The 24,342-nt window shown below is 38.6% G+C and overlaps 5 protein-coding genes and 2 pseudogenes across 30 annotated transcripts in view; 4 read left to right on the forward strand and 3 right to left on the reverse strand.

Moving 5' to 3' along the window:
- The window catches only part of LOC118768149 (zinc finger protein 239-like), a 69,345-nt gene extending 63,757 nt beyond the window's left edge, over positions 1-5,588 (forward strand). For 7 of the 8 annotated variants that reach the window (XM_036514068.1, XM_036514067.1, XM_036514070.1 and 4 more), the window contains 2 exons: positions 502-1,564; positions 4,980-5,588. In XM_036514068.1, coding sequence (XP_036369961.1) covers positions 1,327-1,564; positions 4,980-5,536 — 795 coding nt within the window. In that variant the 5' untranslated portion in view covers positions 502-1,326 and the 3' untranslated portion in view covers positions 5,537-5,588. The remainder of the gene's footprint in view (positions 1-501; positions 1,565-4,979) is intronic. The other variant, XM_036514075.1, reaches the window with a different exon arrangement.
- LOC115225116 overlaps positions 1-24,342 on the forward strand; it is a 384,942-nt gene that overhangs the window by 339,028 nt on the left and 21,572 nt on the right. The window lies entirely within an intron of this gene.
- Positions 1-24,342, reverse strand: part of LOC115225115 — a 396,737-nt gene that overhangs the window by 289,347 nt on the left and 83,048 nt on the right. The gene's annotated exons all lie outside the window — the stretch shown is intronic.
- Positions 8,580-9,005, reverse strand: LOC115225132 (histone H2A-like). Its single transcript, XM_029796082.2, has one exon. The coding sequence runs from the start codon at positions 8,972-8,974 to the stop codon at positions 8,597-8,599; it is 378 nt and encodes a 125-aa protein (XP_029651942.1). The 5' UTR covers positions 8,975-9,005; the 3' UTR covers positions 8,580-8,596.
- On the forward strand, positions 9,243-9,709 carry LOC115225127 (annotated as a pseudogene).
- On the reverse strand, positions 12,577-13,058 carry LOC115225140 (histone H4). The gene has a single exon (XM_029796094.2). The coding sequence runs from the start codon at positions 13,046-13,048 to the stop codon at positions 12,737-12,739; it is 312 nt and encodes a 103-aa protein (XP_029651954.1). The 5' UTR covers positions 13,049-13,058; the 3' UTR covers positions 12,577-12,736.
- LOC118768152 lies at positions 13,321-13,730 on the forward strand (annotated as a pseudogene).

Raw genomic sequence — 24,342 nt, forward strand, 5'->3', positions numbered from 1 at the left:
GAAGCCTTTTGCCAGATTTTTGATGTGAAATTGTGTGTTGAAACAGACATTGTTGTATTTCGCAATGGTCATTTTGCCAGTTTAGCCAATAAAAACACACGCACTATATATTTGGTGTTACTTTGCTTCAACGTTATTTATTTTTTACATTAATCCTAATCTTTTTTCGGCCAGAGTTCTTTCGTCACACTCCTGTGACCGCATCAGTGGTCCTTTGCTTTCTTCTTTCTTATTTGTGTGTCTCTCCTTACTAACCGTCAGCTGATGAGTGTGACGAAAGAACTCTGGCCAAAATAAGATTAAGATTAATGTAAAAAATAAATAACACTGAAGCAAAGTAACACCAAATATATAGTGTGTGTGTTTTTATTGGCTAAACTGGCAAAATGACCATTCCTAAATACAACAGTGGCAATAAATGTTGTATATAAATGAACACCAAGCCTTTGTCATAACCAAAGCTACACTCTGTCTTAAACTGTTGTTTCTCTATTATTTCAGAATATCAGAGGACATTGGCATGAGAGGAATTTTACTGCAGAAGCGTCATCAATATTTATCATATTTTGAAGATGATGTTACACAGAACTGGATATAAGAACCCTGTTTATGTAAATTAACTGTGAATTACAGTAAAATATTTCTTCTGAGTGACATTATTGGTGAAATTTCTTGGATTCACTCTGAAATGAGTACAACCTAAATTTGAATTCTGAATAAACTTGGATAAATTTAAAAAGACATTTGCAACATCTGAAGATATCAGCAAAGCTTATATTTGATAAAAATATGGCAGTTGTAACATTTGTTAGGAATAAAATATAGAAACAAGAAGAAAGGACATTTCCAGACCATTTTGTTGAAGAAAACAATTACAGAAAGAGGAATTGTGTGAGAATCTTGGAGTTTTGTTAGTTTTAGCTGCAGAGATGCCAAAAGAAAGAGGAAAATCTGTATATGACTGTGATATCTGTGGTAAATCATTCTCTGTGAAAGTTAACTTAGCTACTCACAAATGTACTCATACAGGAGAGAAGCCACATCATTGTGATATCTGTGGTAAATCATATTAAAAATAAACTTAATCTAACTATTAACAGAAATATTCACACACAGCAAAAACTATATCAGTATGATATCTGTGGTAAATCATTCTCTCAAAACTGTCACATAACTAAACACAAACTTACTCATACACGAGAGAAACCATATCATTGTGATATCTGCAGTAAATCATTCATTCGCAGAAGTGCTGTAACTGTACATAAACATATTCATACAGGTGAGAAACCATATCACTGTGATATCTGTGGTAAATCATTCTCCATGAGAGTTAACTTAGCTAAACACAAACTTACTCATACAGGTGAGAAACCTTATCAGTGTGATATTTGTGATAAATCATTCGCTCGAAGAAGTGCTGTAACTGTACATAAACGTATTCATACAGGCGATAAACCATATCATTGTGATATCTGTGGTAAATCATTTTCTAATTGTAGTGGTTTAACATGTCACAGACGTATTCATACAGGAGAGAAACCATATCACTGTGATATCTGTGGTAAATCATTCTCCATGAAATTTAACTTGGATACACACAAACTTACTCACACTGGGGAGAAACCATATCAGTGTGATATCTGCGGTAAATCATTCTCTCGAAATGGTGCCTTAGCTAAACACAGACATACTCATACAGGCAAGAAACCTTATCAGTGTGATATCTGTGGTAAATTATTTTCTTTGAAAGGTAACTTAACTACACACAAACTTATTCATACAGGTGAGAAACCTTATCAGTGTGATATCTGTGGTAAATCATTCTCTGTGAGAGTTAACTTAGTGACACACAAAGTTATTCATACAGGGGAGAAACCTTATCAGTGTGATATCTGTGGTAAATCATTCACTCAAAGAAGTACTGTAACTATACATAAACGTATTCATACAGGAGAAAAACCATATCACTGTGATATCTGTAGTAGATCATTCTCTCGATGCGGTTACTTAGTTACGCACAAACTTACTCATACAGGCGACAAACCTTACCAGTGTGATATCTGTGGTAAATCATTCTCTCGAAATGGTGACTTAGCTAAACACAAACATACTCACACTGGCGAGAAACCCCATCAGTGTGATATCTGTGGTAAATCATTCTCCTTGCAATGTAATTTAAGTAAGCACAGACTTACTCATACAGGGGAGAAACCTTACCAGTGTGATATCTGTGGTAAATCCTTCTCTCGAAATAGTGACTTAGCTACCCACAAATTTACTCATACAGGAGAAAAGCCATATTCCTGTGATATCTGTGGTAAATCATTCACTCACAGAAGTGCTGTAACTGTACACAAACGTACTCATACAGGTGAGAAACCATATCAATGTGATATCTGTGATAAATCATTCTCTCAAAGTGGTGACTTATCCACTCACATGTTTATCCATACAGGTGAGAAACCTTACCACTGTGATATCTGTGGGAAATCATTCACTCTAAAGGTTGTCTTAACTAAACACAAACGTACTCATACAGGTGAAAAGCCATATCACTGTGATATCTGCAGTAAATCATTCATTCAAAAGGGACAATTAAGTAGACACAAATGTATTCCTTCAGGAATGAAATCACATCATTGTGACACCTGTGGTGAATCATTCTCTGTAAAAGCTAAATTAACTAATCACAAACTTACTCATACAGGTGAAAAGCCATATTATTGTGATATCTGTGGTAAATCATTCACTCAAAAGAACCATTTAAGTAGACACAAAGGTATTCATTCAGGGGTGAAGTCACATCATTGTGACACCTGTGGTGAATCATTCTCTGAAATAGATCACTTGACCACTCACAGACTCATTCATTAGGAGAGAAACCATGTCATTGTGATATCTGTGGTGAATGGTTCTCTCAAATAAATCTCTTAGATAAACACAGACACACATTGATATGGAAGAGAAGCCATGTAACTGATTCTGTGGTATATCCTTCTCTGAAAAAAGACAATTAACTACAGATATATTTCTCATCATAGAGAAGAGTGACTGTATCAATATCAAAAGTCATTGTTGAAAGGAATATCTTATATAACAATAAATATATCCAGATGATAAAGAAGATATAACAAAACACTATATTTTTTATTTATACTCATCAATATCTACCATTCTGATATTTTTAATAAAAGCTGTTTTTCATAATCTCTTATATAAAATCCGTTCTGTCTGTGTGTCTTCTTGGATTTCAGGCATCCTCCATCCGATTGCACTTAAATTTGATTTGTAGATACCGACTGTATCAGGGCGTGTATTAGTCTTTGAAAAAATTACAAAAATCGTTTCCAGGTGAGAAAAAATTACAATAATATATTCCAGGTGAGAATGCGATCAATAAAGCCGTTTTTGTCCTGCTTTTCTTCCGTCAACCTGTACATAACTGCACCTTCCATTATTTGTTGTTTTTGTCCTGCTTAAAGGCACGTTTCTTCCTGCCAAGCTTACTGTTTAAACCATGTTTGTGTTCTCCCAGTCAACAGCCTTATAATTACTGGTACTTTAAACTCTTCGGTTGCATATTTTGTGAATAAAATCGTTTTTCTTTGGAATAGAAAAAAAGTCTATCTTTATTTCTTCTTTTGCTGGTGTCCCTAATTTAGGTTAAATCAGTGTTTCTCAAAGGGGAGGCCTATGGAGCGGTCGGACAAGTTATCTTGAGAAAATTTGGTTTAAATGTTTGACAACTCAGCACATTCCATTATACGGTGGGGGTGCATTTTGCTCGTGCATATATATATATATAATATATATATATATAAGTAGACTGTGTGATTTCGTTGTCTTCCTTCCTTCTACCATATACGGGTTGCAAATACTGTTGTTTGTGGAGACTTCTTTTTGTAGTAATAGTAATAGTAGCCTATTTGGCTGCTATTTCTAATATTTTCGGTATGTGGTTTAAGCAACTTGTTGCAAATAACCCTTTATTATAATTATATATATATTAATGTCCCAGCGGGTTCTCATAAATTTATCATGCTTTTCCATCTAGATTTACCTCCAGCCAACCCATTTGCATGCATCGTTTTTGTCCTGCTTTTCTTTTGTCATAACTGCACCTTCCACTTTTTTGTTGTTTATGTACTGCTTAAAGGCAGTATGAATATGTCCCTCGTTTAAGAAATAGATTGGGTTTATTTACATTTGTGGAAAAAAAAAGAAAATTACCCTTCCCCCCACTCCTAACCCTAAAATAGATTGAAATGCAATAGATCGATACTAGGGTCATAATTATGGGTGACAATTTCATATGACACCACTAGAAAAACTGCCGGTCAAACCGAAAAGATCCCTTTTTCTTCAGAAATGTAAATAAACCCAATCTGTTTCTTAAATGAGATTTATCATTGTAGCAGTAAATGTCGCATATAAATGAACCCCAAGCCTTTGTCATAACCAAAGCTACACTCTGTCTTAAACTGTTGTTTCTCTCTTATTTCAGAATATCAGAGGACATTGGCATCAGAGGAAATTTACTGCAGAAGCGTCATCAATATTTATCATATTTTGAAGACGATGTTACACAGAACTGGATATAAGAACCCTGTTTATGTAAATTAACTGTGAATTTCAGTAAAATATTTCTTCTGAGTGACATTATTGGTGAAATTTCTTGGATTCACTCTGAAATGAGTACAACCTAAATTTGGATTCTGAATAAACTTGGATAAATTTACAAAGACATTTGCAACATCTTAAGATATCAGCAAAGCTTATATTTGATAAAAATATGGCAGTTGTAACATTTGTTAGGAATAAAATATAGAAACAAGAAGAAATGAAATTTCCAGACCATTTTGTTGAAGAAAAAATTACAGAAAGAGGAATGTGTGAGAATCTTGGAGTTTTGTTAGTTTTAGCTGCAGAGATGCCAAAAGAAAGAGGAAAATCTGTATACGACTGTGATATCTGTGGTAAATCATTCTCCATGAAATTTAACTTGGATACACACAGACTTACTCACACAGGGGAGAAACCATATCAGTGTGATATCTGCGGTAAAACATTTGCTCGAAGAAGTGCTGTAACTGTACATAAACGTATTCATACAGGCGAGAAACCATTTCAGTGTGATATCTGTGGTAAATCATTCTCTCGAGATGGTAACTTAGCTGCTCACAAGGTTATCCATACAGGAGAGAAACCATTTCAGTGTGATATCTGTGGTAAATCATTCACTCACAAAAGTGGTGTAATTGTACATAAACGTACTCATACAGGTGAAAAGCCATATCAATGTGATATCTGTGATAAATCATTCTCTCAAAGTGGTGACTTATCCACTCACAGATTTATCCATACAGGTGAGAAACCATACAACTGTGATATCTGCAGTAAATCTTTCACTCAAAAGGGACATTTAAGTAGACACAAAGGTATTCATTCAGGGGTGAAGTCACATCATTGTGACACCTGTGGTGAATCATTCTCTGAAATAGATCACTTGACCACTCACAGACTCATTCATTAGGAGAGAAACCATGTCATTGTGATATCTGTGGTGAATGGTTCTCTCAAATAAATCTCTTAGATAAACACAGACACACATTGATATGGAAGAGAAACCATCTAACTGATTCTGTGGTATATCCTTCTCTGAAAAAAGACAATTAACTACAGATATCTTTATCATCATAGAGAAGAGTGACTGTATCAATATCAAAAGTCATTTGTTGAAAGGAATATCTTATATAACAATAATGTATCCAGATGATAAAGAAGATATAACAGCATGTTATAACAACTTACTAACACTATATTTTTATATATCCTTATCAATTCTGATATTTTTAATAAAAGCTGTTCTTTCATAATATTCATATATATATTCCATTTAAGATAATTTCTGAATGAATAAAAAATTCTATTAATGTTTGTCCAATTATTACAAAACTGTTTCTCAGAGTTTCATGTTCTTGTCTGTTGGACAGTTGGAATGAAATGTTTCCATCACACCTGTCTCTTGAATGCAAACCTGACACTCAGATTAACAGTTTTGTGATAAATTTGCAGCTTTAATAAAAGTATGTATGTATGTATATATATATGGCCGTCCCCATGATAGATCGTTAGCCACTATACACATCTTTTTCCCTCCTTGTTTTTTTCTGTAGAAGAGCGTAGGCTCGAAACGTAAAAGACTTTTTCTATTCCTAAGCATTATACTAATACAACTGTTGTTTTGTACACCACCTGTCTTCGTCTTTTGATTATTTTCGTAAACTCTCTCTCTATATATATAGATATATATGTGTATATGTGATCACGTGACCAACCAGACCATCAGATGTAGTTGCATATCGCTGGTCACAATGTGTTCGCATTGTTTTAGCCTTCGAAGGACGCCACCCCGCTGGCTAAGCGAGCAGGCCGACAGAAGAGTGGGAGAAGAGTACAGCAGGGATCACCCCCCCCCTGCCAGAGCCTCGTGGAGCTTTTAGGTGTTTTCGCTCAATAAACACTCACAACGCCCGGTCTGGGAATCGAAACCCGCGGTCCTGCGAGTCCACTAGGCCATTGCGCCTCCACATATATATATAATCAAAATAAGCAACAAGAATGACTCCGGTAATGTGGTACAATTGTTTTGCACTACATCATTTTATTAAATGCTGTAAGTATTACAACAGATTTAAGATGTTGAGTACTCATCAGCCAATTATATAGGTTTTTCCATTAATATAAAAATTTTCAAATCAAATGGCAACATTATAGAGAAGGTAGATATACAAAGATGTGGATTTAAATTTTAAGAACATATGAGGTGGTGAAGTCCAACCACTTTTAATAAAATGTTGTAGTGCGAAACAATTGTACCAAATTACCAGAGTCATTCTTGTTGCTTATTTTGATTATAATCACCCCGCAAATTTTTATGGATAACACCATACAAAATTCTGGTGCATAAGTACCATATTCATTTGAATCTAAATTTTTGCTGAACTTATGTATATATACATATATATAATATATATATATAATATTAATAAATAAAATAAAACATATATGTACGTACCTACCTCCACATGTACATATATATATATATATGTATACATAAAGACTATGGTCTTTTCCCAAAGGCCCTTCAATTCTAGCCTTGCCTACCACACCTGAAATTTCTCCTTCAGCTTTGGTAGTGACCCAGCTATAAGCGAAGGTCACCAACACAGGAGACCCTAGGGTCAGCTTGTCAAGAATTCCTGCTATTGCCCAGAGGACTAATGAATAAGAGTGGGCTGAGGACTGAACCTTGGTGAACAGCCTACTTCTACCAGGAACTCTCCACTATACTCGTTACCAACCCTCATCTCACCGACAGCATCCCTGCGCATGGCTCATAGTTTTCCACCCATCCCTTTTCTCCCCGAACAAAAATAAAGGGCTTGCAGCATAAAATGGTACTATTTATGAAGAGTGTATTTCTTTATTACCCGTAAGGGTTTACATAGATGGGGACAATACAATGATTTGGGGTCATGTGGATGAAATGGAACTATTTACAGTGAAATCGAATGGATTATTTACAATGAAAATGAAATTGAATGAGTTACAAGAACAAATAAAAAGGGACATATGAAGTGAAAAGAACAGGATAGCCGACCCCATGAGCCCTGTTATTTTAACTGAAACCCTTCGGTAAGGGATCACGGCGTGTTCATGCAAGGCCTCTCACACCTAGCATCCGTCTTTTTTAAATGCAGACACATTTTCTCCAGCCCCACCACTATTTATGACGAGTGGTCCCTGTGCGCGCACACGCACTAGCTCGTCAAACCGGTCAGAAAAACAAGATATAAAAATAGTGTAAAAACTTCCTCTAAACGAATATGGCAAAAAAAAAAAAAAAAGGCGCGCTCGCGAAAGGGGTTGGGTGGGGGAGAGGACTCGGAAAATCCACATCGTGAATCTTACGGGTCTAACCCTGGCACAAAAGCCAAAAAAAGTGTAATAGGTGTAAAACAATTCCTATATATATATACATACACCGGAGTAAACACATGTTAAAAAAGGTGGAAAAAAAGCGTACTCAAATATCATATGTAGAGTAATATGCCTTATTTAAAAGCAGCAGAAATTCTAATGCTGCTACCCGGGGCTTTACGCTCCCGTTCGCCGGACAGTCCCTCCGTATTTCAAACAAAACTGTCCGACAAACGGGAACGTGAAACCCCGAGCAGCAGCTTTTGTCAAACATCCGCTGCTTTTAAACAAAGTATGGAATATAAGTAAAAAAAAAAAACCGTGTCTCATAAAAACATTCTCAAACACACCGGGACCACTCTGCTTAAATAGTACCGCACACCTTGAGGTCAGCGGTTCCTAATACCATACAAAGAGTATTCGTTTAGTGAAAATTATGCGGGTGAAAGAATAAATAATAAAACATTCATTCGGCACCAACACCAAATGACATAGTTTTGACAGATTATAAATCGCAAATATTAAGTCGAGAGAAGACAAATACGCAAAGTGTGAGAGGCCCTGAAAAGGCCGTTGATACGGATAAAGCCAAAAATGCCACCGAATTAATTTACTTGGAAGCCTTCTGGGTTTTCTTGGGCAGAAGAACAGCCTGAATGTTGGGAAGAACACCACCCTGGGCGATGGTCACTCCGGACAAAAGTTTGTTCAATTCTTCGTCGTTACGGATGGCCAACTGCAAGTGACGGGGAATGATTCTCGATTTCTTGTTATCTCTGGCAGCATTTCCTGCCAATTCCAACACCTCAGCAGCCAAATATTCCATTACAGCGGCCAAGTAGACTGGGGCTCCGGCACCGACACGTTGGGCATAATTTCCCTTACGGAGAAGACGGTGGATACGACCGACAGGGAACTGAAGTCCGGCACGGGACGAACGGGTCTTGCTCTTTCCCTTTACTTTTCCTCCTTTACCACGTCCAGACATATTTCAAAGTTCGACAGTAGTTCTCAGCAAAGAAGAGAGTTGGCGACTAAATACGAGGGCGGCTTTTGGCTTTAAATAGCAGTCAGGAGGCTCCAGCAGTCACAAACTGCCGAGTGAAAAAGGAGCGGGTTTATGTCATGTGATTAGACTGCTGTCAAATTCCACCAATGAAATTGATTGGCGCGAAACGTCAGCAAGGTGCTCGGCTGAGCCTACTTGTCAATTATAAATAGCGTGGACGAGGTTGATTAGTAGAGCAAGTGACATTATGCCACCAGCACCAGCAACTGCTTCGAAAGGAGCCAAGAAGGCTTCCAAGGCCAAGACCTCTCGCCCTGCCGGGGACAAGAAACGTAAGAAGAAGAGGAAGGAAAGTTATTCCATCTACATCTACAAAGTGATGAAGCAAGTCCACCCGGACACTGGCATCTCCAGCAAAGCTATGTCCATCATGAACAGTTTTGTCAACGATCTGTTCGAAGAATAGCTTCTGAATCCAGCCGCTTGGCTCACTACAACAAACGTTCGACCATCAGTAGCCGTGAGGTGCAGACTGCTGTCCGTCTTCTCCTTCCTGGTGAGTTGGCCAAACACGCCGTCTCTGAGGGTACCAAGGCCGTCACCAAATACACTAGCAGCAAATAAACCTGCTTCGTTTCTCTTCATCGAGGAATAACGGTCCTTTTCAGGGCCACCCACATTCTCATGAAAGTTGATTCAGATTTTCTGCCGATTTGCGATCCATGTTTTGGGGTTAATTTCTTTAGGCTTTGCGCAGGAGACAACAGTCATAGAATGGATTGGGGGTGGAAACAATTTGTGTACATCGAAGCACAGGTATTTGTATACTCACTCGAATATATAAACATGTTTGCAAGTTTTTCACGATTTTCTTTTTGAAATTTAAGAAATCCCTCCTCCGACTTCAACTTTGTCTTGTGTCCCCAGCGCTAACCTTAACCGTAATTACAGGAATGTTTTGAAACTTTGTCCGAATTTTCCCGCATATTTAGGATAAGTTGATTCCTAAAAGATTTATGTAAAAATGAAGGAAACGGGTGGTAGTTTAGAAATGTTGATTGTTATTTTTTTTGCCAATTTATTTTGCAGATTCGAATTCACCGTAACCGAAAAAGGGGGTTTGCGTCGAATAAGTTTAAAAAGTGGGCGGTTTTGGGGTGGAGGCGAGCCCATTCATTTATAAATATTTAATTCTATAAATTAAAACAAAACAGAAAACAGGCAAATTATTGATTGTTTTTAATTGCTCTCTCAGGGCTTGTAACTAACAACCGTCTGATACCTTCCTTATTTTCATATTTTAGTCATCAATAAGCAAGTAAACAGGGCTAACTGGTGTACGAAGACCTGTGTGTAGTATTAAAGGCGCCATCGTACCTCTTCCGTGTCCCCAAAAGAAGTCGCTGGGTTGGCGGTGAGTTGGCCCGTATGAATAATAACCGAGTGTGAGAAAAAGGTATTCATTGTGAAATTTCAATAAAGGTTTTGTCTTGAGGTGAAAACGCGTGCATTCAGCAGCTGGGGTGTTTCTTAACAATACAATAAAACCTGGAGTAGAAACAGTACTATATATATATATATTTACTACTTGAATATGTCATGTTTTCCAATTTTATTAAAATAAACACAAAAGTTCTCGTTTAAAGGCAAAAAGGTAAGCCAAGTTTTCGTTTTTTTTAGTCTCATACAACATTCTCTGTAATTGTCTGTCTTGTGTCCCGATCTATGTAAGATCGCATGATTATAATAAAGATTTTATACTAATATGAATGCAAAACACCACGGAGGAATAAGTAAGCTTAAATAACTGACATAGCGACGAGGGACTGACTACTGTACCCTGAATATCGCCTGCTTTTCACGATAATGCGTGAGTGAAAGCAGGCACTCGCACACACCCCATTATCTCTTATACGTAAAGGCGGCGAGCTGGCAGAAACGTTAGCACGCTGGGCGAAATGCGAAGCCGTATTTCGTCTGCCGTTACGTTCTGGGTTCAAATTCCGCCGAGGTCGACCTAGCCTTTCATCCTTTCGGGGTCGATAAATTAAGTACCAGTTTACACACTGTATTCAGCAGCTGGGGTGTTTCTCACAATACAATAAAACCCGAAGTAGAAACCACTATATATATTTTCTAATTTTATTAAACAAAAATCACACAAAGTTCTCGTAAAGGCAAAAGTAAGCCAAGTTTTCGTTTCTGTCATATTACAACTAAATTTTTAAGTCTCATAACATTCTTTGTAATTGTCTATCTATGTAAGATCGCATGATTATATATATATACATGTGTAATGTATACACATGTATATATATATATATATACATGTATTATATACATCTTTAATTAAACTATTGACCGCCTTAAAACGGATTTCAACAGACAAATATTACTATAATGAATATAAGCATATAACTACTTATACACACACATACAATAAATACAGACATATAGCCACATATACACACACACGTGTGTGTGATCGCGGTGGTGGTCATTTGTGTAGATTTGGTGTGATTTCCTTTTTAAAAACAAAATAATGAATAATGCAAGAATATATTTATTTATAAAGTTTAAACAGAACATGGAATGAAATGTTTTATTTAAACTGAACTAATAACCGACTGAGAATTTAATTAGGTATTTACGTGAAATTTCATTAAAGGCGTTGTCCTGTCGAGGCGTAACGCCTGCAGCTAGCAGCTGGGTTTGTTTGTCATCAGTACAATAATCCCTCCAACACCGAAAATCTGATAAAATACTATATATTTCTTTATTATTTGAATAAACTATTTCTAAATGCAAACCACCACGGAGGAATCGTTAGCTTAAATAACTGATATAGCGACGAGGGACTACTGCTGTACCGTAAAGATGTATTTAACACACAGCCACCAAAACAAAAAATCTTATAGCGGTAAAGTGTATATTTCTTTATTATCCATACGGATTAACACAGATGGGGTCAACATGGAACTTTTTACAATGAAATCGGATGAGTTATTTATAAAGGAATGAAATTACAATGAAAATTAAATAAGGACAAATAAACAATGAAGATAAAAAGCGGTAAAAAGTGTAGACAGATTCAACCCTGCACCCGGATTAAAGTATTGCAGTCTCCAAATGCGGCCGGAGTTCTGACAGAAGCACATAGCAAAACCGCCAACGGTTTTCACTTTCATGAAATTTCCTAACATTTTCGATTGTCTTCAGCACAATGGACCGATTATGCAATAACAAAGCTTATTAACGATATTAGCAGAGACAGCCGTCCGATCCCATGAATATCGGAGGGAAATATGGGTACTACTTAAGCGTGGTCCCGGTGCGCAGTCGTGACCAGTCTATCCTATTTGTAGCTCCAGGAAGACACCTCCTCCAGCTGGCTTTAGACACTTTGTGCCCTAGTGCTTGCAAAGGCAAGCCATCCTTCAACTTATACACATTCCCCGAAAAGGCGTAACTTCGGTATAAATACAGGGGTTTAGGGTGGTGGGAGAAAAGGGTTATCTTCAGAGGTGTAGCTATACTGAAGGATCGCCCCCGAATCACACCACCGAAGTAAATATTTCGTAAAGGATCGTTCCCACCAAGGGGCGCGTTAAATACCATTAGCTGCAAATTAAGGTCTAAAAAGATGAAGCACATCGCGATTTAGAAGAGTTGACTTAAATTAAAAAGTGGGTGGCCCTGAAAAGGGCCGGTATGTTCTAGAAGAAGTTTAAGAATGTTCGCTTAACCTCCAAATCCGTACAGAGTTCTGCCTTGTCTCTTCAGGGCATAGACGACATCCATAGCGGTGACAGTCTTCCTCTTGGCATGCTCGGTGTAGGTGACGGCATCACGGATGACATTCTCCAGAAATACCTTCAATACACCACGGGTCTCTTCGTAGATCAGGCCAGAGATACGTTTGACACCACCTCGACGGGCAAGACGACGGATAGCGGGCTTGGTGATACCCTGGATGTTATCTCTCAACACCTTCCTGTGACGCTTGGCGCCTCCTTTTCCCAATCCTTTTCCTCCTTTACCACGTCCAGACATGATTATTTCTTGCGAGGGTGAAAAATGATGATTTCTGAATCGAGGTAGGAGTATATATTTACACTCAATCGGACGTAGCAGAAAACACCTCGAGAAATAGGTCACGTGCTCTGAAGCCGCGAATGAAAAAGTGTCATATCAGCAGCAGTCGGTTTGGCGGGCAGCTGTCATTTGTAAATCTAAGAAAGCCATCTTCCCGCCCGATCTTTCCTTCTTTAACGGTCACTATATAAAGTGACGGTTGAACCCGTCAATTATCTTTTTTGTTCGACATGGCTCGTACTAAGCAAACTGCTCGTAAATCCACCGGTGGAAAGGCCCCACGTAAGCAACTGGCTACCAAGGCAGCCAGGAAAAGTGCCCCGGCCACTGGCGGTGTGAAAAAACCTCATCGTTACAGGCCTGGTACCGTTGCTCTTCGTGAGATCAGACGTTACCAAAAATCCACCGAACTTCTCATCAGGAAGCTTCCTTTCCAGAGGCTTGTCCGTGAAATCGCCCAGGACTTCAAGACCGATCTTCGTTTCCAGAGTTCTGCTGTGATGGCTCTTCAAGAGGCTAGCGAAGCTTACTTGGTTGGTCTTTTCGAGGATACCAACTTGTGTGCTATCCACGCTAAGAGAGTGACCATCATGCCCAAGGACATCCAGCTGCTCGTCGTATTCGTGGCGAGAGGGCTTAAGTATCTGTTGCTTTGTCAGCATTTTAAATGGCCCTTTTTAGGGCCGCCACATTATATCCTAAGTATTCTCTTTCGACCGTTGTTTATGTTTATTCAATTCTGTCTCAATATTACACTATTTTTTTTTTGTTTTGGTGCCCGGGTCAGCCCCTCAGACGCTTTCGGAACTTCCCGATGTGAATTTTCCGAGGCCTCTCCCCCACCCCCTTTCGCGTGCGCGAATTTTTTTTTTCATATTCGTTCATAGGAAGTTGTTTTACACCTATTACACACATTTTTTTTTTGATTTTCTGATAATCGTAGCGCCCTATATTGACCAATTTTTCTTCGTCAATGTAAAGATCCTCGTTCCTTAGCGAAGACAGGAGAAAATGCAGCCTGCTGGGTGTTAGCAGTTGTGTAGAGAGCGAATATGGATAAAGGGGATTTGCGCAAACGAACCTCGCGGGTGGGGACCAGGATCCGATTTTCCCCCCTCATAATGCACATTTTCAGTTCCATAAACATACGATGTTTTGCGCTGGCTATCTTTACTTTTCTTTTTTCAGGAAGCTTGTTTTCTGTCTTTTAATTTTTCTTGGTCAATATGAATATTTGGCGACCCTATCTAGTAGACATTTCCGTCGATCTCCGTAAAAAAATTTTTTTTTTTACATATGGGCTTGCGGGAACTTTTGAAGTAATATACATACATATACACATACACCGAGTAAAATATTTCAGTTATCTCTTTCTTTCACACATTACTCTGTCTCTTCACACACACTAACAGAAGCACTTCACTTACACAACATACTGTCTGTCTCCCACACCCCATCAAACACACACACACACACATATACATCAATGCTCCCATGCACGGTAACTTCAAAAGAACTTCCCTCGTCATACAATCGCTTTCTCTTAGTCTCTTTCGCTCTCGTTACTTCAAAAGTTCCCGCAAGCCCATATGTAAAAAAAAAAAGTTTTACGGAAATCGACGGAAAGGTCTACTAGAGACGAAAGATCGCCAAATATTCTGGTGTTATCATTGGTATAGCAAGCGAATATGAATATAAATCGCCCGTTGTTGCTCGGCTTTGTTTGGAGTTTTCGAAAAGTAAAAATTTCCCATTATGTGGCTTGTTATTCTCTTTAAGTGAACATTTTTCTGGTTGAAATACACCGAAAAATATCGACACAGCAGTCAAAAACGTAAAATATAAGGATTTTCATAGAGAAAAAGCACCTTTTAGGTGTTATCATGGTCCGATTTGAATTTTATCTTCTACGGAAGGAAGAGCAAAACTTCTACCACACACACACACACACATATATATATATATATATATGTTGTAATGTTACAAACCATTCTGTTTCAGAATCTCTATCTTATTTCACTAAGGGAACATTTTTCTGGTTGAAATACACCGAAAAGTGATGAAGCAGTAGTCAAAATATGGTAAAAGATAGGGATTTTCATAGAAAAGAAGCACCTTTTTGACGTAAGTGAACATTTTTCTGGTTGAAATACACCGAAAAATGACGACACAGCAGTGAAAAGAATCGTAAAAAATAGGGATTTTCATAGATAAAAAGCACCTTTTTGATGTAAATAATTTTTGGTGTTAACATGGTCCGATTTGAATTTTTTCTTCTACGGAAGGAAGAGCAAGCCTTCTTCTATCATACTCTCAATTTTGGTCAACTTGCGCCGCAGGGTCTCGGAGGAGATAATATTAGTTGAAGGCTACCAAACCAGTCACAAACAGACAACTTCAGCTTTATATAGAGAGAGATTGCGCAAACGAATTTATTTTTTTCTGTAAATCCTGACTATTCTCTTTCGATCGTTGAGATGCTAATCGCTTCTGTTTGTTCATTTTCTGAGAGTAACTTTTCTATAGTAAGATTAATATGGATTGGTTAAGATGCATTTGCGGGTCAATAAAAAGACCTTCAACGAGGAACAAGAAAATATAAACCAGCCTAGCGGGTGTTAGCAAGTGTGGAATAGGAATATGAGGAAAACTGCGGGCGATCCTTCGGTATAGGTACCATAAGTGCCGGAGTTGGCTTTCTTTACATTTCTGAAGATAACAGAAGCCCTTTTCTCTCACCCCTAACAGCCTATATGTATATAAAAAAACCTTTCTTGAAATGTATCCGGTACCTATATCGAAGTTACGCCAAACTGCACGCTGACTATCCCTGAGGTGGGGAGGGGGCTTTCGGAAAATTCGTAGGATCCGATTTTTCCGGTAAAATAGGTTGGTTTTTTTTTTTACGGAATCGCACGTTTTGGTTATGGAGGATCCCATTGCGAAAGGAATGTATATGTATATGTACATATATATATATATATATACTCTCTTTACTCTTTACTCTTTTACTTGTTTCAGTCATTTGACTGCGGCCATGCTGGAGCACCGCCTTTAATCGAGCAACTCTACCCCGGGACTTATTCTTTTGTAAGCCCAGTACTTATTCTATCGGTCTCTTTTTGCCGAACCGCTAAGTGACGGGGACATAAACACACCAGCATCGGTTGTCAAACAATGCTAGGGGGACAGACACACAAACATACATGCACACACACATATATACGACGGGCTTCTTTCAGTTTCCGTCTACCAAATCCACTCACAAGGCATTGGTCGGCCCGGGGCTATAGCAGAAGACACCTGCGGAAGGTGCCACGCAGTGGGACTGAACCCGGAACCATGTGGTTGGTTAGCAAGCTACTTACCATACAGCCACTCCTGCACCTATATATATATATATAATATATATATATATATATATATATATTAAGAGTAAATAATTTCTATAAAGGCTTTTAAAAAACCCCAATTATTTACTGGTAGAATTCGGTATGTAAATATAGCCGATTACCGGCAGGAACTTCTGTAAAGTTCAGTATATATATTGTATATAAGAAAAAGGGACAGGCAAAACAGGTTGCTTGACCGCATACCGAAAAAATAGAAATAGCAGTCAAGAATGCTTATTTCTATCAAAGTTGGACTCCGGGCATGACAGACCCTGTAATTCACAGGGTCTGTCATGCCCGGAGTCCAACTTTGATAGAAATAAGCATTCTTGACTGCTATTTCTATGTTTTCGGTATGCGGTCAAGCAACCTGTTTTGCCTGTCCCTTTTTCTTATATATATATATGTACTAGGCGCAGGAGTGGCTGTGTGGTAAGTAGCTTGTTTACCAACCACATGGTTCCGGGTTCAGTCCCACTGTGTGGCACCTTGGGCAGGTGTCTTCTACTATGCCTTGTGAGTGGATTTGGTAGACGGAAACTGAAAGATGCCCGTCGTATGTATATATATATGCGTGTGTGTTTGTCCCCCTAGCATTGCTTGACAACCGATGCTGGTGTGTTTATGTCCCCGTTACTTAGCGGTTCGGCGAAAAGAGACCGATAGAATAAGTACTGGGCTTACAAAGAATAAGTCCCGGGGTCGAGTTGCTCGATTAAAGGCGGTGCTCCAGCATGACCGCAGTCAGATGACTGAAACAAGTAAAAGAGTATATATAACACACACACACATATATATGTGTATATACATATATATATGTGTGTGTGTGTGGGTACTACTTGAGAACAGTGGTCCCTGTGCGCGTAGTCGCGCATCCGCACTAGCTACTCATGACTAGTCTATCCTTTGTGTTTTATTTACCTTGCTAGTCGTTGTAGGATCGATTAGTCACGACTAGGTAGCGCGCACCGGGACCACTATTCTCAAGTAGTACCATATGTGTGTATGTATCTTCATGGAGGCTATCCACATGCTAGAAATGGCAGCCAAATCTCACAAAAATACTTCAATTTCACATGAATTTCTTAGACTTCTGCCCATCCCACCACCAAAAATAAAACCCAAAAAGCCGAGGTCTTTCCGAAGATATCTTTTGCAGGGCGTTCCTTCGTTTTAAATGGAATAAAACCATCACAAGACCCGTTGGTTTTTTTTTCGTGACAATTCACATGATATCTTCGTGAACTGAGAATTTGCTTTCGGCACAAGAACACTACAAACCACTGAATGCCGAGCCGTAAGAATGTCTAAGATGCAAGGCTTTTTACTGGCATAATTTCGTTTATATCTATATCCCACAACACGTAGATACTTAAAAACAGAACCCGCACACTTGTCACGGAGGTCACGAAGATATCCAAAGTGAATTGTCCAGTTGAAACGAAGGAAAGGCCCCCTTTGCAGAGAGGTTAGTAGGTTCGTTATGTTATCGCAGTTTTGTGAGATTTGGCCGTTATTTCTAGCATGTGGCTCGCCTGCTTGAAGGTATATACATACATATATATATATATATATTCAATTAATCAATTCAGGGTAGCAAGAAATTCAATAGAAATTATTTTGCCACCAGCGGTCTAGTGAGAAGAGGAAATAGTCAGAGGCTATAAATAAATTCAACTTGGAGTCCTGGCTGCTCTTTCTAATGGGATGAATGGCCTATTGAGGCCGTTCCTCAATTGTTGCTATATATATATAATTATATTATATAGAGGGCATTATTACACATAAATGCCACACGCTAGGAGGCACTCTTAAAGTCAAAACTACCAAAATAAACGTATCGTACCGAATGCGGCATTTAAGTGTAATAATGCCGTCTATATAATATAAATAATATATTCAAGTGGAAAAAATTTACAGATTTTTTCTCTTATAAGGTTTTTCACGCTACCTGATAATTTCTTATGAAGATTTTATCCTATTTTTAAATCATATCTATATATATATATATATATATTTAAAAAATAGGATAAAATGTTAATAAGAAATTATCAGGTAGCGTGAAAAACCTTATAAGAGAAAAAATCTGTAAATTTTTTCACTTGAATATATTTATTTATATTATATAGACGGCATTATTATTAAATATATATATATACACAAATTAGTAAATAAATGGCACAACTAAGTACCGATATTTACTGGAAATAGCGAACGTAAAAATACGACGCTAATGTGTAGCTTCACCGCGTATGTATTAGTAAAAATGCGTGTGTGCAACAAAATAGAGAAAAAAAACCGTCTTACCTCCAGGGAGAACATCTGTGTATTTTTCCCTCACGGACTACTTTTTACTGGAAGGCAGATATTTTATATATATATATAAACACATATATATACATATATATATATATATAACACACACACACACACCACACACACACATATATATATATATATATATATATATATATATATATTATATATATTATATATATATATATACTCTTTTACTTGTTTCAGTCATTTGACTGCGGCCATGCTGGAGCACCACCTTTAGTCGAGCAACTCGACCCCGGGACTTATTCTTTGTAAGCCCAGTACTTATTATATCGGTCTCTTTTGCCGAACCGATAAGTGACGGGGACCTAAACACACCAGCATCGGTTGTCAAGCAATGCTAGGGGGACAAACACGCACACACACACACACACACACATACATATATGTATATATTCGAGGGGCTTCTTTCATGTTTCCGTCTACCAAATCCACTCACAAGGCTTTGGTCGGCCCGAGGCTATTGTAGAAGACACTTGCCCAAGGTGCCACGCAGCGGGACTGAACCCGGAACCATGTGGTTGGCAAGCAAGCTACATATATATATATATATATATTATATATATATATATGATTGATTGATTCTAGTTTCAGCTCATGAGCTGTGGCCATGCTGGGGCACCGCCATTTGGTGTTGCTACATGGTTTTACTTCACGAAAGCTTTTTAGCAACTGCCATTTGGTGCATGAGAGAGTTCGATGCAGCTGCCCTCATCTGCACCTCCTGCCGTGAAGTTGGTTCATCTGGGACACCTGACAGGAAGAGATCCAGTTTCATTTTAAAGACATCTGCATCCACCCCATGCAGGTCTCTCAGGTTCTTCGGGAGGATATTGAAGAGCTGTGGGCCTCGGAAGCCCAGGCTATCACAGTATCTTGTCCTACATCTTGATGGCAAATTTGGAGTCCTAGGCACCACGCATATATTGATTGATTGATTCTAGTTTCAGCTTATGAGCTGTGGCCATGCTGGGGCACCGCCGTATATAAATTGTTTTTGAAAAATTTAAATTTTACAAGCCAATTTTCAGAATCGTAGTTTTATTTTGCTACGTATTTCGCAAAAAATTCTTGGAGCGGTATCGGAATTTTGAAAATGCGATTGTTTGAAAAAAAATTTCTTTTTCGGTATTGGATCCTTTCATAACCAAAAACGTGAGATCCTGTAAAAAAAAAAAAGGGTCTTTATATTGACCCTGGATGGTCATTAACAGTTCTGCGTTTATGAGTTGAAATGCATTTGAACTAAACTGACGGTTAATTAAATTCGAAATGGAATTGTCAAAATAACGCGGCTTTCTATGTAGAGAGGGAGTTGGTTTTATGTCAGGTGTTGAGATGTGTGGTAAGTAGCTTGCTAACCAACCACATGGTTCCGGGTTCAGTCCCACTGCGTGGCATCTTGGGCAAGTGTCTTCTACTATAGCCTCGGGCTTACCAAAGCCTTGTAAGTGGATTTGGTAGACGGAAACTGAAAGAAGCCTGTCGTATATATGTATATATATATATAAATATATATGTACGTGTGTGTATATGTTTGTGTGTGTTTGTCCCCCTAGCATTGCTTGACAACCGATGCTGGTGTGTTTACGTCCCCGTCACTTAGCGGTTCGGCCAATGAGACCGATAGAATAAGTACTGGGCTTACAAAGAATAAGTCCCGGGGTCGATTTGCTCGACTAAAAGGCGGTGCTCCAGCATGGCCGCAGTCAAATGACTGAAACAAGTAAAAGAGTAAAAGAGTATACCAGGTTTGATAGAAAGACAGGTGAGCTGGCAGAAACGTTAGCGCAGCCGGGCGAAATGCTTAGCTGTATTTCGTCTGTCTTTACGTTCTGAGTTCAAATTCCGCCGGGGTCGACTTTGCCTTTCATCCTTTCGGGGTCGAAAAATAAAGTACCAGTTTCGCACTGGGTCGATATAATCGACTTAATCCGTTTGTCTGTCATTGTTTGTCCCCTCTATGTTTAGCCCGTTGTGAGTAGTAAAGAAATAGGTATTTCGTCTGCCGTGATGTTCTGCGTTCAAATTCCGCCGAGGTCGACTTTGCCTTTCATCCTTTCGGGGTCGAAAAATAAAGTACCAGTTTCGCACTGGGTCGATATAATCGACTTAATCCGTTTGTCTGTCATCGTTTGTCCCCTCTATGTTTAGTCCCTTGTGGGCAATAAAGAAATATATGTTCGGTTTTCTAAATTAGCTGAAACGGATCTTTTCGGTTTGAACGGCAGTTTTTCCTAGCGGAGTCATATGAAATTGTCACCCATAATTATGACCCTAGTATCGATCTATTGCATTTCAATCTGTTTTAGGGTTAGGGAAAGGGTATCTTTTTTCCTTCACAAATGTAAATAAACCCAATCTGTTTCTTAAACAAGGGACATATTCATACGGCACAGAATGTTTTTTTTACCTGAATAGGTTCCACGTAACTAAACACTTTTAACTTCGTATACTGGTAGAATGTGTTTATAAAACATCTTTTTCTCTTGGCTTTATTGAGAAAATTCTATAGTTTGTAAGATATTTGGGATCTTTTCGGTTTGACCGGCAGTTTTTTAAAATAATTTCCACGTAACTAAACACTTTTCAACTTCGTATACTGGTAGAATGTGTTTATAAAACATCTTTTTCTCTTGGCTTTATTGAGAAAATTCTATAGTTTGTAAGATATTTGGGATCTTTTCGGTTGACCGGCAGTTTTTTTAAAATAATTTCCACGTAACTAAACACTTTTCAACTTCGTATACTGGTAGAATGTGTTTATAAAACATCTTTTTCTCTTGGCTTTATTGAGAAAATTCTATAGTTTGTAAGATATTTGGGTCTTTTCGGTTTGAACGGCAGTTTTTTAAAATAATTTCCACGTAACTAAACACTTTTAAACTTCGTATACTGGTAGAATGTGTTTATAAAACATCTTTTTCTCTTGGCTTTATTGAGAAAATTCTATAGTTTGTAAGATATTTGTTGTTTTTTTCCTTCAATTTCTTCACTTTCAACCAATCAATGACGTCTATTGAGGTGAAAACATTCTGTGCCGTATGAATATGTCCTTCGTTTAAGAAACAGATTGGGTTTATTTACATTTCTGAAGAAAAAAAGATACATTCCCCCCAACCCTAACCCTAAAACAGATTGAAATGCAATAGATCGATACTAGGGTCATAATTATGGGTGACAATTTCATATGACACCGCTAGAAAAAACTGCCATTCAAACCGAAAAGATCCCACGCTTCTTTTTGTTATTGAGGTGGTTGTGAGGTGTGCTAAAACTAACAGCTAAATAACGTTTTTGGATAAATATTTTAAGTTCCTGCTAACACATTCAATGTATATTGAATGCTTCAAACTAGAAAAGACATGGGATCTTTTCGGTTGGACGGCAGTTTTTTCTAGCGGTGTCATATGAAGTTGTCACCCATAATTATGACCCTAGTATCGATCTATTGCATTTCAATCTGTTTTAGGGTTAGGGGTGGGGGAAGGGTATCTTTTTTTCTTCAGAAATGTAAATAAACCCAATCTGTTTCTTAAACGAAGGACATATTCATACGGCACAGAATGTTTTCACCTCAATAGACGTCATTGATTGGTTGAAATTGAAGAAATTGAAGAAAAAACAGCAACAAATATCTTACAAACTATAGAATTTACGGCACAGAATGTTTTCACCTCAATAGACGTCCACAATTTTTCAGTTAGAGAGCTCGCACTTTCTATGGTCATTCAATACCGTCCAAGGGTGGTCGTGCACATCTTTACATTTCCCCAGTCAACCCGCAAAGCCATTAAAAATTCAATAGAAGTAACTTTTTGTGAATTTTCTATCCAAAACCCAATCAAAATGCCTGAAACTTGATACGCCAATTGAATGCCAGCTAGCTGTATGGTTGTTACTTCTTGAGCCATGCCTGGTTCATAAGGACCGGTTTCCCCGGTTTCTTGGGGTATAGGTTCCCCACCTGGACGGGACGCCAGTCCGTCGCAGGTGAGCTGCAAGATGCAGGAGGAAAGAGTGAGAGAAAGTTGTGGCGAAAGAGTCAGCAGAAGTTTCGCCATTACCTTCTGCCAGAGCCGCGTGGAGCTTAGGTGTTTTGAACATAAACACATATATCGCCCGGTCTGAGATTCTCAACCGCGAGTCTGCTGCTCTAACCACTAGGCCATGTGCCTCCACAGCTAGCTGTATGTGATTGGTTGGAGATTTGGACAGTACTCACGTGTATGTGTGCACGCATGCAGCTATATATGCATGCACTAGTACTATGTCCCGGGATGGTCACAGAGGACCATCTGTCTGTCCAAGATGCGAGCGGGATGTGGAAACAGTCCTGCACGCCATTGTTCAGTGTGGGTTTATGCCGAACGCCTGTTGTCGGATGGAGGAAGAGTACAGCTGTCGTCTGAGTCAATCCTTAAAATTGACCCACCTGGTTTCATGATGAACGAAGGTAAGCATTGCTTTCTCGTGATAGCAGCAGTCGCGAAAGAGGTTATATGGAAGACAAGAGTGAAAGGTATAATGTCAGACACCATGATCTCTGGCACCGCCCTAACGAACTTTTCAGGTTCCATCTGAAAAGGAAGGTGGGGCTAGAGAAAAGGTGTCTGTATTCAAAAATAGATGGATGCGTGTTGCACGGAGGCTGGGTGTGAAAGGCCCTGCATGAACATGCCATGATCACCTGCCAAAAGGTTTGTAGTGACGTCATATTCCAGTGTGCGCACACACAACGTCATTCTTCAGTGTGCGTGTGCGGGGTTGGAACCTTCTAGAACAGTGATTCCCAAGGTGGGGCGTACGCCCCACTGGTGGGGCCTGAGAAAATTCAGGTGGGGCGCGGGGCATAGACGTGGGCTGTGAAAATATTTGTACATGACGAGCGGTCATCGCGGGCACAACCTTAGATTCCGTCTTTCCTTTGAAGCCTCCACATCGGAAACTCTCGCACCCCAGCGAGACAAAGAAGATCCCGCACTGAGCAATAAACTTACTATTCAGATAAGCCAATCAATTGCCTCAATTAGTCTTTTGTTAGCCCTATTGAAAATGAGCAAACCAAACAAGAAGAAGACTCGTCAATACGCGGTGGAGTTTTTGAAGTTTGGATTCATTCCTGATGAGCATGATGAGCGTAAACCGTTTTGCTTATTATGTAATCAGACGATGAGCAATGAGTCAATGAAGGCAGGTAGGCTGGAAGCGCACTTAAAGGTAAGACATCCTAATAATTCCAATTTAGAATTATTGAATCATTGAAAGAAAAATTATTGAATCATTGAAAGAAAAATTTAAAAACCGAACAAAACTCACTTCACTATTTCATGCAAAACAAGCGCCTCATACTCGTGCCCTTGAAGCCAGCTACGAAATCTCCTTGCTTATAGCAAAACATGGAAAGAATCACACTATTGGAGAGCAACTGATTAAACCTGCTATCTCAATATTCTTAAAAACTGTATTACAAAAAGATGATGGAGATATCAGGACTATGCCACTCAGTAATAACACTGT

The sequence above is a fragment of the Octopus sinensis genome, linkage group LG27 (genome assembly GCF_006345805.1).
Source record: "Octopus sinensis linkage group LG27, ASM634580v1, whole genome shotgun sequence".
Lineage (NCBI taxonomy): Eukaryota > Metazoa > Mollusca > Cephalopoda > Octopoda > Octopodidae > Octopus > Octopus sinensis.

Coding starts and splice junctions, on each gene's coding strand:
- LOC115225132 (XM_029796082.2), bottom strand. CDS start 8,974: ATGTCTGGACGTGGTAAAGGAGGAAAAGTAAAGGGAAAGAGCAAGACC.
- LOC115225140 (XM_029796094.2), bottom strand. CDS start 13,048: ATGTCTGGACGTGGTAAAGGAGGAAAAGGATTGGGAAAAGGAGGCGCC.